Here is a 13,833-nt window from a genome sequence, read left to right as displayed (position 1 = left end):
GTTCTAGTTGTTGGGAAGTTTTTTTTTTTACATTGAGCTGACAACAACTTCTCTTTAACTTACTAGCTGTGTGACCCTGGGCAAATCGGACAATGTCTCTGATCTGATGTCTTCACCCTATAAAATGAAGAAAATTTTAATAATTAGAACAGATAATCGGTCTATAACCTAATTACTTTCACATCCATTACTGAATTGATCTTCAAAACCCTGGGAAGAAGGAAGGAAAGATATTAAACCCACTTTACATGATAAGGTAACTCAGCTACTTGCCCCGCATCATGCAACTAATAAGTGGGAAAACTAGAACTTCCCCTTCTTGCTCCTAGTTCTCCTCTCTTCAGCCAAGAACAAGCTTCATTTCTCTTCCACATGAAAGTCCTTCCAACACTTGAAGAAAACTATGCTATGCTATTCCCTGCAACTGTCCTCCTCTCCAGGCTAAACATTCCTACTACCTTTAATTGCCCCATATAGGGCACAGCTTCTAATCTCCCTGTCCCTGGCTGCCCTCCTCTGAACAGGCTAAAATTTGTGGGGGTCCTTCTATGCTGTGGAAGACAGTTTAGCACATCTGAAAGGGATTTGGGGAATTAGCTACACTTCAAAGCTCAATGAGACAACAGTGATCTACAGCATCAAAAATGTGAATACTTATTTAAAAGGCTATCTCAAGAGGCATAGTGTCTAGGACTTAGGAAGTATTCATTACACTGTACTCTGACCTTTCAGGTAACGTCCAGCATGCTATGTTCAATTCCAAGTACCCCATTTTTAGGAAGAACACTGATAATCTAGAGAGAAAACTGAGTAAAGGCCTCAAGTTCATGCAATATGAGAGCTAGATGAAGAAACTGGGAGTGTTTAAGCTTAAAAAAAAAAAGAAGGAAAAAAAAGACATAGATGGGAGGGCAAGAGACATCATTGAGGTCTCCAAGGGCTACCACTTGGAAAAGTATTAGATTTAGTATGGTTGGTCAAAGAGGGCAGAACTAGCAACAGGAGGTTACAAAAAGATACATCTGGGTTCTCTGTAAGCAATAAACTTCCTAAGGATTAGTGCTGTCTAAATGTAGAATGGGTTGCCCCCAGAAATGTGCTTCCCCTCAGTGAAGGTCTTCTGGTCAGTTAGCCAGTTGAAGGACATGGGACATTGGAGATGGAATTCTTATCTGGGTATGAGCGGGACTACGTGGTTTCCAAGAGTCTTTCCAACTCTGACATTTTATGATGTTGAGTGGTAAAATGCTAGGAGCACTAGCTATGAAGTCAGGCCTGGGTTCAAATCCCACCTCTGAGATAAGGAAACAAGTCATTTCACTTCCCTGGGCCCCAGTGGAGGTGAATAGCCTCTCAGGTCCCTTCTAGCTCTAGCTGTATCATCCTATGATCCCATAATGCTCAGATTTCCAATACTCCAGATGTAGTCTTGACCAGGGCAGAAGGCAATTCAAATCAGGCATTCATTAATTTCCCGCTAACCCGTGCTAAACCCTGTGCAGAATATGAAAGTGGTACATGGCCTAGTTTCTTTCCTAAATAGCCTCACTAATCTAATCAGGGAAAGAAGACTAAAATATGAACAAAGTCACAGGGCAAGACAGCATGACCTGTGCTGGCACCAGAAGGAAAACTAACTACAATGAGTAGTTACATGGAATGTCTCAAAAGTCTCAGTCAGTTTTAAGTGTTAAACTTAAGACTTTGGGGACATCACATACATGAACCAGAGATAAGAGATAAGGGCAGGAACAGATTTTGTAGGGCCTAGAAAGTCAAACTGAGGAATCTGGACTACTAAACTGTAAATTCTTTAACAGCAAAGATGACAATGTCTTTATGCCTCCTTTAAGACTTCACATCAGAAGTACAGGGAAGACATTTAAATATTTGCCAAATTAAAATAACTTGACCTGGTAGACAATGATGATACTAGTTTACATTTGTAGAGCATTTTACAGTTTACAAAATGCTCTCTTCTCTCCTTTGGTCCTCATGGCAAGTACAGTCATAGTATACCGGAGAGAGAGAGAGCACTGGGCTGATTCTGAATGTAATATCAGATACTTATTAGCTATGTCACCCTTATTGCTATGTCATTTCATCTCAGCCTCAGTTTCCTCATATTTAAATGACAATTACAGCACTTGTTTCCAAGGTTGTTGTGAGGATCAAATGAGATAATTTATGCAGAGTACTTTGCAAGCTTAAAGCTTAAATTAAATGTCAGTTGTTATGACTATTACCTTCATTTTACAGAAGAAACAGACTGCAAAGCGATTTGCACAAAACTTAAGTAGCCAAGTTAATGCTCTACATTTTCAAAACCAGTGTTTTTTCCACTACATTAGAGTCACTATGAGTTCTTAAGATTGGAAATAAAAATAGCCAGTTCTGTGTTTCAGGAAGACTAAACTGACTTTACGTGTTACAGAAGCAAGATCACCTAGAAGGCAAATCCAGGGGCAGCAATAAGGGGAGTGGGAGTAGGAAAGAACTGAATCAAGACAGTGAAGAACTGCAAAGTCTCAAATCTACAAAACCTCTCTTGATAATGGTGGTAGCAGTAAACAGAAATGGGGAAGTTTGAGAAAGAAGGAAGCTATTTGGAAAATTTGTGCCTTTTAGAACACACTGAGTTTGCAGTGACAATAGGTCATTCAAATGACAATAAGGGCGAATAGAAACAGGGGACTAAACGGAGAAATCACAGAGATGCTGGAAAGACTATTGGATCTGGAATCATGATCTGGGTTCAAATTATGTCTCTGCCACTTACTATCCTAAATGACCTTGGGAGCAAGTCATTTCACTCCTTTGGGTCTTAATTTCCTTATATGTAAACTGGATGAATTGAATCTCTCACGCCACATATGTCAGGCTCCAAATGGATAAATGCGTTAAATATAAAAAGTCACATCATAAACAAATTAGGAGCAAAGAAGGAAATATCTTTCCCAACTAGTATAGGGCAAGAGTTCATGACCAAACAATGAATAAAGAGTATCACAGAAGATAAAATGGATACTCTTAAATATAAAAAATTTAAAAATTTTTGCAGAAACAAAACTAATGTAGTTAAAACTAAAAGGGTAACAATTAAATGGTAAAAAAAAAAAAATATTTGTAGGGAATTTCTTTGATAAAGGTCTCAAATCCTCTACATAAGCAACAGATTCAAATTTATAAGACCAAGAGTCATTCCCCAATATAGTCCAAAGATGTGAAGAAACATTCTCAAAGGAAAAATTCTAAGCTAACAAGTCACATAAAAACAACGCTAATGTTCCATTTTACACTGTACCCATAAGATGATAAAAAAAAGGAAATGACAATTGTTGCAAGGATTAGGAGAAAGCTGGTACACTAATGTTAGCAGAGCTGTGAACTGGTTCAGCTATTCCAGAAAGCAATTTGGAACTATGCCCAAAAAGTCACTAAATTATCTTTAACCCAATGATACCACTACTAAGCATATACTCCCAAGAAATCAAAGAAAAAGGGAAAAGACGAGTAAGTACAAAAATATTTACAGTAACAAAGAACTAGAAACTAAAGGCGTGTCCATCAGTTGGGGAAAGGTTGAACAAATTACAGTATATGAATGTAATGGAATATTATAATGTCCTAAGAAATGAAGAATGAGACAGTATCAGAGAATTTGGGAAGACCTGTACGAACTAATGCAGAGTGAAGTGAGCAGAACCAGAACAATTTATACGATAACAATTTTTCTTAAGTGAAAGCATTTGGAGTTGATTATTTCTAGCATCCCTTCCTGCTCCAAGTCTATGATCCTATAAAGACCTGCACTGAGATGGTGGTTGTAATCCTACAGATGGATGGCTGTCACAAGGGTATGAAGAAAAGCATCAAGCCGAACGTCAGCTCTGTCACAAGTGTTATTGTTTCTCCATTATAACGCGGTGTACTAACAGAACTACCTTATTAAGGATGGTAAATATTGACTTACTATTCTCCAAAGTATGACTGGGGCCACACAATTTACATACAGCAGGGAGAGCAGACTCTTCTATGGAGTGAAGTACATATTCTATTATATCTGAAAAAAGTGGAACTGGTCTTCTGGGAGTCTCAGGAAATAACCTTTTTTTAGACTTCCATAGTTAACAATTGTCAGTAATATATTGTAACTATGCCAAACAATGAACCATTCAGAATAGATATTTAAATCTCAGAGCTTTGGAGGCAAAGAAGCAAACATTGCCCTCGTCAGTCTGGCATGACTTGGGTTCATCATAGCACAACTTCTCAATACTTTAGCAAGGAGATTATATCAAAATACTGTTGAGCTGGGTAAGCTCCTTCATCCATTCCTTTCCCCTGGAGTAATAATAAAAGCAGCTGACATTTAGAATATCACCTAATCAACAAGCATTATTAAGCACCTATGTTAGGTGATGGGGATACAAAGACTAAAATAAATAATTCCTACCATCAAGTAGTTTACATGAGGTAGACGGGATTATTATGGATTTTATAGATAAGGAAACTGAGGCCCAGAAAGGGTAAGTGTCAGAACTGAGACTTGAGCCCGAGTCTTCTGGGACCAGCTTCAATACTCTTTTTCCACCAGGACATTCTGCTTCTTAAAGTGAGGTTTCCTTCTTTCCTCATCAGAAACTGTAGAAGCTGCACAGAGAGAAAGATGAACTAGCACAGTTATTTTTAACTGCCCATCCTGTTGTCAAAGAAACTCACTCCTGCTGTTTCCAAAAGAGGACGAAAGGCCAGAGAGTAACAATGCAGGATGAAAGGTCATCCCATTCTTCTGGAAGGCTGCCAGGATGAGTCAGTATTTACTCAGGATTCTCTCCTTGCACTTTTCTATGTTCCAGCTGCCTTCTTCTAAACTCCAAAAATTCATATTGTTCAGTGTAAGCCCTGGCTACTATGCCTCTACCACTAATATTTCCCTGCCTCAACTCTTAACCAAATGCCTCTTCCCTTTCTCCCTCTTCCTCCAGGTTAAGAAAAGGTCGAGGGCAATGGGATGATTTCTGATAGAAAAAGATGTGACCTTATTCTACATTAAACAAAAGCACAGGCCCCAGAACAATAATGCTGTTCTCTACTCTTATAATACCATACCTGGAATATTTTGTGCATGACTGGGCAACTTATTTTAGAAAGAACACATCCTGCCAAGTATGAGAGTGGGATAGTGAAGGGACTTGAAATGATGCCATAGAAGAATCAATTAAAAGAAATAAAGATGCTTACCTTTGAGAAAATAAGGGGAGATAGGAAAAGGATGATAACCATTTTCACATATCTGAAGGGCTGTCTGAGGAAAAAGCAATATGTTTGTTTTTCTTGGTTCCAAAGGACAGAACTAGGAGCAACTGGGAAGTTACCAGGAAGGCAAACAAGAGTTATTCCAATGGAATGGATGGCCTCAGGAAATAAGCAGAAGTGTGATCACTTTCTAGGAGCTACTATAACTGGATTTCTAGCTCAAGGCTACATACTGGATATGAGTTGGAAGTCATCTGAGATCCCTTCTAACACTGAGATTCTATGGGTCAAACAACTATGGCACCTAACCTTTCTCATGAGGGAACTGGAGACCAAAACAACTAACTAAGCACAGCAAAGACTAAAATATACCTCTTGCCTCCCAGTCTAGTATTTCTTCACTATATCATGCTGTCATCAAGAGGAACTGCAGTTACACAAGGAGAGACCACAGAATAAAAGCCTGATTCTAAGCAAGGCACAAAAACAGGTCTTAGTACTTTATAGTTTTGTTGAGTAGACTGCTCAATGGGCAAAACTTGAGCTACCCTGATCCAAAGGCAAGGAATATCGTATACACTATCAGTAAAGTGGAGGTATGGTTGGTTTTGCTGAACTGCTTTTTGTTCCTCTTTAATTTTATTTCTTTTTTACAAGGGATGGCTCACATGGTAAGAAAAGTAGAAGTATATATTTGTAAATGAGAGAATATGAATATAAAAGTATTCATTTTTTAAAAATTCTAACTACTGATATGCAATTCATATGTTCTTTTCTCTTTGTACCTCTTTCCATTCCCATTCCTTACAACTTATTAAAGGGTTGTGCTTTAGAAGTTTTTATTTTAGTTGCTTGAAATCTGGAACACATTTTCTCATAGGAATAATGTTACTATACACAGTGATAGGGTCCCCAAGTCAACTCATAAAAGACTAGTTACATCCCACATAATGTTGCTCTGACCAATATTACTTTAAAACAATATCATTGATACATTATAATCAAAGTTCACCAAGTATGGGACTGATACTGATCAGAGAATGTTGAGTTAACACTGTTTCACCCAGGGAGGTCTTTCGAAAGGTCTATCAAACCAAGATCCATACAAAGGAGGAAAAAAAATCAGTACAGAAGAAAAACGTTGCGAGGAAAAGGCAAGCATAGAATTTTCTAACAAGGGATCACAAAATCATAAATTAAGAGCTGAAAAGGACTCAATCATCTAAGCCAAATTCCTCATTTTACAGATCTGTGAAGAAACCCTAAACAACTGGAGCCAGATATGTTAAGAACAATTACACAAAAGGCTAGGTGCTGAATAGTACACAGATGATCATTTCCAGTTATAGATGGGAATTCTGTGATTGACGCCTTATGATGTTCTGATGCCCAGTCACTCCTCCTGCCCATCTGTGCCTCTCCTGATCCCCTACAGATGCGCCAGTGAGAAGGCTCAGCTACACAAAACACTGTGAAATTCCACTGTAATATCATTCTGACAACTGCTCACTTATAATATTCTTATGAAACTGATGTCAAATAAAATCAGGTTACTCAATATCAAATTTTCACAGAACCAATTTCCAATGCTAAGAACAGGACAACCATATCCTCCTATAATCATATACAACAGTATATTATACAGGAATACATATTCAGCATTCCAAAATATGTCCCTAATCCCAAACAGTCCCCCATTTCATATTAGCCAGCCTACAGGAAGAGGCTTCATCCAACTCTAAGACACTGATGATGGTTACTGTGGACTGGATTAGGGGCTAAAGGGTATGAAGATGAAAGGTATCAGTGGGGACAAGGCAATAGAGATCAGAGGGCAGGAAGAATCCAGGGCCATCATGCAGGAAATATCACAAGACTGATATGCCTATTTCCCTTTTACCCTTTTAATACGTGTTATTTCCAACTAGAGTTTTTCTCATACTAGGTCCTGTAGAACAGAGAGCAGTCTCATTTTCTTACCTATCCTCATTTCTAAGGGTTTGTTGTTTTTTAATGATACCAACAATATAATATATACAGAAGGTGTTTTTCTAAGATCACTTTTCTCTTTCCCCTCCTCCCACCTTAGACTCCTTAATGCCTGAGTGAGCCTTATACCCTGAAAGGTGTATATAGATCCAGCTAACAAGCCATAGGACAGGTAGCTCACATCTCTATAGCAACTTAGTTTACAAAGTGCTTCTCTCACAATACAAAAGACGCAGACAGGGCTTATTTTATGAATGAGGAAACTGAGGCTCAGAGAGGTTAAATAGTAACTAAACTGGGGTCATACTACTATTAACATTGGGTCTTTCAGTAAGACTCCTGTACATTTCCAATAAAATTACCAGGTTCAGGGAGAAGACAATAAAATGCTCACAACAAAGGCTCCAGGAAACAAGAACCCTGACTTCCTGTTTAAGTTCAGGGGAGCTGCAGGGGGAATCTATGGTAACAAGGGGATAGGAGAAGAATTCTAAGCTTTGGCAGCTGGAAAAGAAGGATTGTGTTCTGGTTCTTGAAGCCAGGGATGATTTTTGCTTTTATCTTTGTATCATCGGCACTTGCTATAGTAATATAGTAATTTGTACACAGTAGAGAATGTTTGTTGAATAGAACTGCTCTTCCTAGTCAGCCGTTCACGCAAAAGATTGCACAAAGCACCTAAATTCAAGGGCTTTGTGGATAGGACGAAAGCATTCCTATTCCCCACTCTGTGGCCTAGGCACATGAAATATGTATCAGTACATCTGGACAGAACATTAAATTGAGAATCAGAGGTCCTAGAGTACCTACCTCTGCAATGACCGATTCTCCACTTCCACATTTTTAAAACAAGGAGGCTGTAGTGGGTAACTGCTAATATCCCTTCCAAATCTAAATCTTTTTTCTTTAGTTCTGGGCCCTGTCCCTTTCCTCTGGCATTAAATTCACAAGTCCAGACAGTTCCCCAGTGTCCTAACATGTTTGCCAAATAATTTATCTATCATTATTTAAATGTTAGCTAGTTATTATTAATTCAGCCAGAAGGCTGACTACATGATGAAAAAAATGCATGCATTTCAATGACTCTTCCCTAGAAAATACCAGAAGGTGAATTTATATTTAATGAGAAACACAAGTATTTAAAGCCCTCCTTCCAATGTGGAGGCGTTGCTCCCCATGCTACACTTCCAGTGAAACAGCAACTTATACACAGGCATCAGGAGAGAACAAAGAAGTCTGAGTCAGTGTGCTGAAGTGGACAGAGCACTGGACTGAAGTCACAAGATCTCAAACTAGGCTTGCCATCTGATCCTAGGCAAATCACACAACTACTCTTGGCCTCAATTTCTTCATGTGTAAAATAAAGAAACTAGATTCTACGACCTCTTCCCATGTAAATCTACAAACTAGTCTTTCTCTTGCCAATGTTAGCCCCTCTCCCCCCAAAAATGAGAAAGGGCAAGGGGACAAACTTAGGGATCTGGATACGATTCTCAACTCCAGTCTCATTCTCCCATCCATTACTCAATAAAAAGAAATACACACTAACAATTCTTCATTCACCATCCCCAGATACATTGATCATGTTCCAGTACTCTTACAGGTACTAACTCCCCCCATAATTGAAGATTTACAGGGGACACAAAATGAAAAGGTATAGTTATTCTATGGTAAATTTACTTAAAGAGATTCATGATTTAATTGTGCAGCTACTTCTTCCAATGATCTACCTTAAAATAGGGGTTCTTAACACAGGATCTGCAAACTTTTTATATTTTAATAATATATTTCAATATACTTTCCTTTGTAATTTTACATATTTTATGTTTCTAAAAACATTCTAAGAAGGGGTCCACAGGATTTAAACTGCCTAAAGAGTCCATGACACACAGAAGTTTAAGAAATCCTCCCAGTCTCAATAAATGATACCTATAAGCCCAATTAAACTCATTAGCTGGTGGCTAACCCTCTACTAATGAATTTCTCTGAATTAAATATACAGACCCCTCACACTCAAAAAATGACTGGCAGAACCTTCCAAAGTTCCTTCTCTACTGGCAGACTCACTGAGAACCCAGGGACACTACCATACCAAAGGGTCACACTAGAGGCACGACATGGAGGTGGACTGATATAAAAGAAAGAGTACTTGATCCCAAAGAAATCATAAAAAGGGAAAAGGACCCACATATACAAAAATATTTATAGCATCTCTTTGCAATGACAAAGAATTGGAAATCGAGGGGATGCCGATAATTGGAGAATGGCTGAACAAGGAGTGGTAAATGAATGAAATGGAATATTATTGTGCTATAAGAAATGATGAGTAGGTAAATTTCAGAAAAACCTGGAAAGACTTAGATGAACTCATGCTGAGTGAAGTGAGCAGACCAGGAAAACACTGGACACAGTAAGAACAACATGATGAAATGATCAACTTTGAAAGACATAGCTCTTCTCAGCAATACAATGATCCAAGACAATTCCAAAAGGCTTATTATGGAAAATGTTATCCACATGCAAAGAAAGAATTATGGAGTCTGAATGAAGACTGAAGCAGACTATTTTCATTTGTTTTTTTCTTTGCTGTGATTTTTCCCTTTTTTGATTCTTCTTTCACAACATGACTAATGTGGAAATATGTTTGACATGATTGTACATGTATAACCTATAGAGGGGAAGGGAGGAAGGGAAAAAAATTTGAAACTCAAAATCTTATAAAAATGAATGGTGAAATGATCTTTACACGTAGTTGGAAAAAATAAAAGTGGAAGAAAAAAAGAGCAGTGGATAAACTTTAATTGGATTCTTAGAACCTGTATTCAAATCCCAGCTAGATCACTTGTGACCTGTGTGCTGATGGGCATGTTTCTCAACCTCATTCATAAAATGAAGAGGTTGGACTAGATGACTGTTAAGGCCCTTTCCAGCTCTAAAACTATAAGCCAGTTATTCATCTTTGCCATAAAGCTCCATGTTCTTCATCTCCCTCAACATACAGTGTCACTGATTCCAGTGAGCTCCCCATTCTTCACCCTTCATGCCTGAGTACTTAATACAACTATAGTTGGTTTTCCTATTAGATTATGAATTCCTGGAGGACCTATATATTATCTGTCTTAGCAATAACATGTGTTGCACATAGTAAGTAAAAACTTCTTTACTAACTTGTATGTGATAAAGCCAGTGTTTGACAACCTGTCTGCTTAAATATGGTCACATGTCTCTCTAGGAATAGCCCCAGTACATAAACGGGGAGACCTTTCAGAAATACCAAGGTATTCAAGTACATCCTGTTAAGAATTTTCATTAAGTGTTATGTTTTCCACCCAGTACACATCTAGGTGTTCTCCCAGGCAGAACTAAAGAGTTAAAAAAGGACTAAGCTGGATACAAATACATGGAATCACACCACTACCACCCCTCCCTCAGTACCCATCAAATCTTCCCTCTGGGATAAATGCTTCCTAATGCGCTGAGTGGTACAGAGCACTTTCAATAAACCAGAAGCAATTGCAATTAATTTGGGGGGGAAATTTTTAAGAGAACACTGATCTCATCATCTTGGATACTCCCTCCCTTCCCTTCTAGACTCTCTCAAACCATAAGTCCTCCACTAAAAATTTAACCAAAGCACTAGAGTCCTTCCTCTGCTTTTTAAAAGTATCTAGAGTATAACAACATCAATCCATATTCTCTCATCCAGTTTTCCTCTCATTCTCCCTACACAGCCAGCCTGCCTCTCTGAGTCAGTGAGACCTTGATAATGCCTTTCCTTTTTTAGCCTCAAAAGTAAACAAGATGGTACAATTAAATTGAAGACAGAGAGATGAAGCTCAGGGTTCAATTACCTCAGCCCACTCATAGCTTGGGAACCACCCTGCCCACTTAACTTGCAATCTGATAGCAGCACAATTCTTTCTCTAGCCCTCCACAATACAAGATCCCACAATAAAAACCAAGATACCCACCCAAGCTAACTGCTAATTAGTCATTGTAGCACCATCTTCTCAGCCAGGCCCTTTCCTTGGCTGTTTAGAGCAAAAGCATATCTGCGCTCTGGGGGGGAAGGCGAAGTTTGAACATTTCCTCTTTACTCGTGGAAATGAAATGGCTTTCAGAATTAGGAATGTCAGGGGAAGAGGGAGGCTGTTTGGACTAGTAGAAAGAGAATACTGGTTCTGAGTTCAAATCCCAATTCTGCTATTGTGAGACACTGGGAAAATAAAAAGCAAAATGAGAGAGACAGAAAGATTAATTGAACAATCTAGACAAGGAAAAATCAGAAATAACTGAATTTATTAATCCAATGTCTGACAAATCTGAAAACAAATTACAGAGCAAAGAACTTTCCATTTGCTAACTGCTGAGAAAACTTTCTGGAAAGGAATCTGGCAAAAACTAGGCTTAGACGAAGATCTTACAGTATGTTCAACAATAAATTCAGAATAGATACATGACCTGAATATTAAAAATCATACCATTTCATATTTTTGAGTGGGGAATGGATATTTAAATAAACAAGAAATAGAGGAAACTACAAAAGATAAAATAGATCATGTTAAGTCCTTGAAACTGAAAAGCTTTTGCACAAATAAAAGTAAAGTAAAAAGGATAAGAAACTAATGGTGTGTTGGGTGGTTTTGCTGAATTGCTCCTCCACCCTTATCATTTTCCTCCTCCCTCTCCCCCACCAGTTTTCTTTTAACACCTTTGCTCCAAAAAATAAATGGTCTACTGAATGGAAACATGGAAAGGAATGCATTAAAAAATAAGTGATAAAGGAACAAAAGGTATATTGTCAACTGTCAACTGAACATGTCAACCTGGGTACCTTGTAGATATCTTAAATCAAACATGCTCAAAATTGATTTAATTACTTTTCCTACCAAACTCTTTCCTCTTTCTTGTTGTTTGTCCTTCATCCTTGAAGAGGACTCTGACATCAGGGAGGTGATGCCATGACATGCAAGTGAATTGGATTTTAGTGAGGGAGGGCTGTGCAAAGTCACCAGCCTCACTTTCTCCTCTGGAGTCATCTGGGTCCAGTGTTCCTAACTTTTCTGTTATTGTTCAAAGAACTACCATTCTCAGTCATGTAAGTTCCCAACCTAACCTTATCTCCCCCTCCTCTCTCATCCTCATAGCCAATTTGTTGACAGTCCTGTCCTTTCTACCTTCATAACATCTCTTGTAAGTCCCCTTCTCTCTTCTGACCTTGCTACCACCCTGGTGTAGGTCCTCATCACCTCACTAATGAACTACTGCAATAGTCTGCTTGTGGGCCTGCCTGCCTCAAGTCCTCTCTCCTTTTTATACTCAACTCAGCACTGAAACTGACTTTCTTAAAGCACAGGTCTCACCATGTTAAAGCACTATTCAACCAGTGGCTCCTTATTACTGACAGGATAAAAATCCTCGGTTTGACTTTCAAAGTCTTTCATAACCTAGGCCCTTCCTACCTTCCAAGTCTTTTTATACCTTATTCCTCTCCATGTGACAATGACCTCTTTGCTGAAGAGCCAGAACACTGACAACATGCTCCCTCGCCAGACTCCAGGAATTCTTCACTATCCCCTAGGCCTGCACTCTATCCTTCCTCATCTCTGCCTCCTGGTTTCCTTCAAGTTTCTGCTAGAGTCCTATGTTCTTACAAGAAGCCTTTCCCAGCCCTCCTTAATCTTAGTTCATTCCCTCTGAGGTTATCTCCACCTTATCTTGTTTATATCTTGTTTGTACATAGATGTTTCCATGATGTCTCCCTCAGAATGTGAGCTCTTTGTGAGCAAAGCCTGTTTTTTGCCTTTTGTATCTCCAGTATAGATAGCATGGACCCTGGCACATAGTAGGTGCTTAATAAATATTATCAACAACAAATTTTTTTAAGAAAAAAATGGCAGAATGGATTCCTAGGTTCCATTTTACTACAATGATTCTCCAATAAAATAAGGCAATATATACAGACATATCTCATTTTATTGAGCTTTGCTTTATCATACTTCAAAGATATCATATTATGGCCTTTTTTAAATAAACTGAAGGTTAAAGCAAGTCTACTGGTGCCATTGTCTCTCTGAGTTCCATTTTGGTAATTCTCTCAATATTTCAACCTTTTTTCATTATTATTTTATTATTATTATTCATTATTTCATCTGTTATAGTGGTCTGTGATCAGCGATCTTTGATGACACTATTGTGATTGTTATGGGGTGCCAAGGACACTGCTCATATAGGATGGTAAACTTAATTGATAAATGTGTTCAGCCTGCTTCACCGAGCAGCCATCCCCTGTCTCAAATCCTCTCCTTGGGCCTCCCTATTTCCTGAAACATAACAACATTGAAACTAAGCCAATTAATAACCATACAATAGCCGGAAAGTGTTCAAGTGAAAGGAAGACACAATCAATGTAGCAAACTTCAGTGTTGTCTTATTTTAAGAAACTGCCATAGCCACCCCAACCTTCAGCAACTACCACACCCTGAGCAGTCAGCAGCCTTCAACAACAAGGAGATTCTCCGCCAGGAGAAAAGATTATGACAGGTTGAATATTCAGATGATGGTCAGCATTTTTAGCAATAAAAT

At 38.5% G+C, this 13,833-nt stretch overlaps 1 protein-coding gene across 3 annotated transcripts in view; it reads right to left on the bottom strand.

Moving 5' to 3' along the window:
• The window catches only part of CDS2 (CDP-diacylglycerol synthase 2), a 66,009-nt gene that overhangs the window by 31,928 nt on the left and 20,248 nt on the right, over positions 1–13,833 (bottom strand). The window contains exons 1-2 of one of the 3 annotated variants that reach the window (XM_072635313.1): positions 5,245–5,411; positions 64–117 (exon numbers count right to left, since the gene is read on the bottom strand). The exons of 1 other annotated variant lie outside the window; for it this stretch is intronic. In XM_072635313.1, coding sequence (XP_072491414.1) covers positions 64–117; positions 5,245–5,286 — 96 coding nt within the window. In that variant the 5' untranslated portion in view covers positions 5,287–5,411. Of the gene's footprint in view, positions 1–63; positions 118–5,244; positions 5,412–13,833 lie in introns of those variants that run through there. One more of the 3 variants, XM_072635311.1, reaches the window with a different exon arrangement.

Source organism: Notamacropus eugenii, chromosome 1 (genome assembly GCF_028372415.1).
Source record: "Notamacropus eugenii isolate mMacEug1 chromosome 1, mMacEug1.pri_v2, whole genome shotgun sequence".
NCBI classification, from domain to species: domain Eukaryota; kingdom Metazoa; phylum Chordata; class Mammalia; order Diprotodontia; family Macropodidae; genus Notamacropus; species Notamacropus eugenii.
This window is presented reverse-complemented; position numbering and strand designations above follow the sequence as displayed.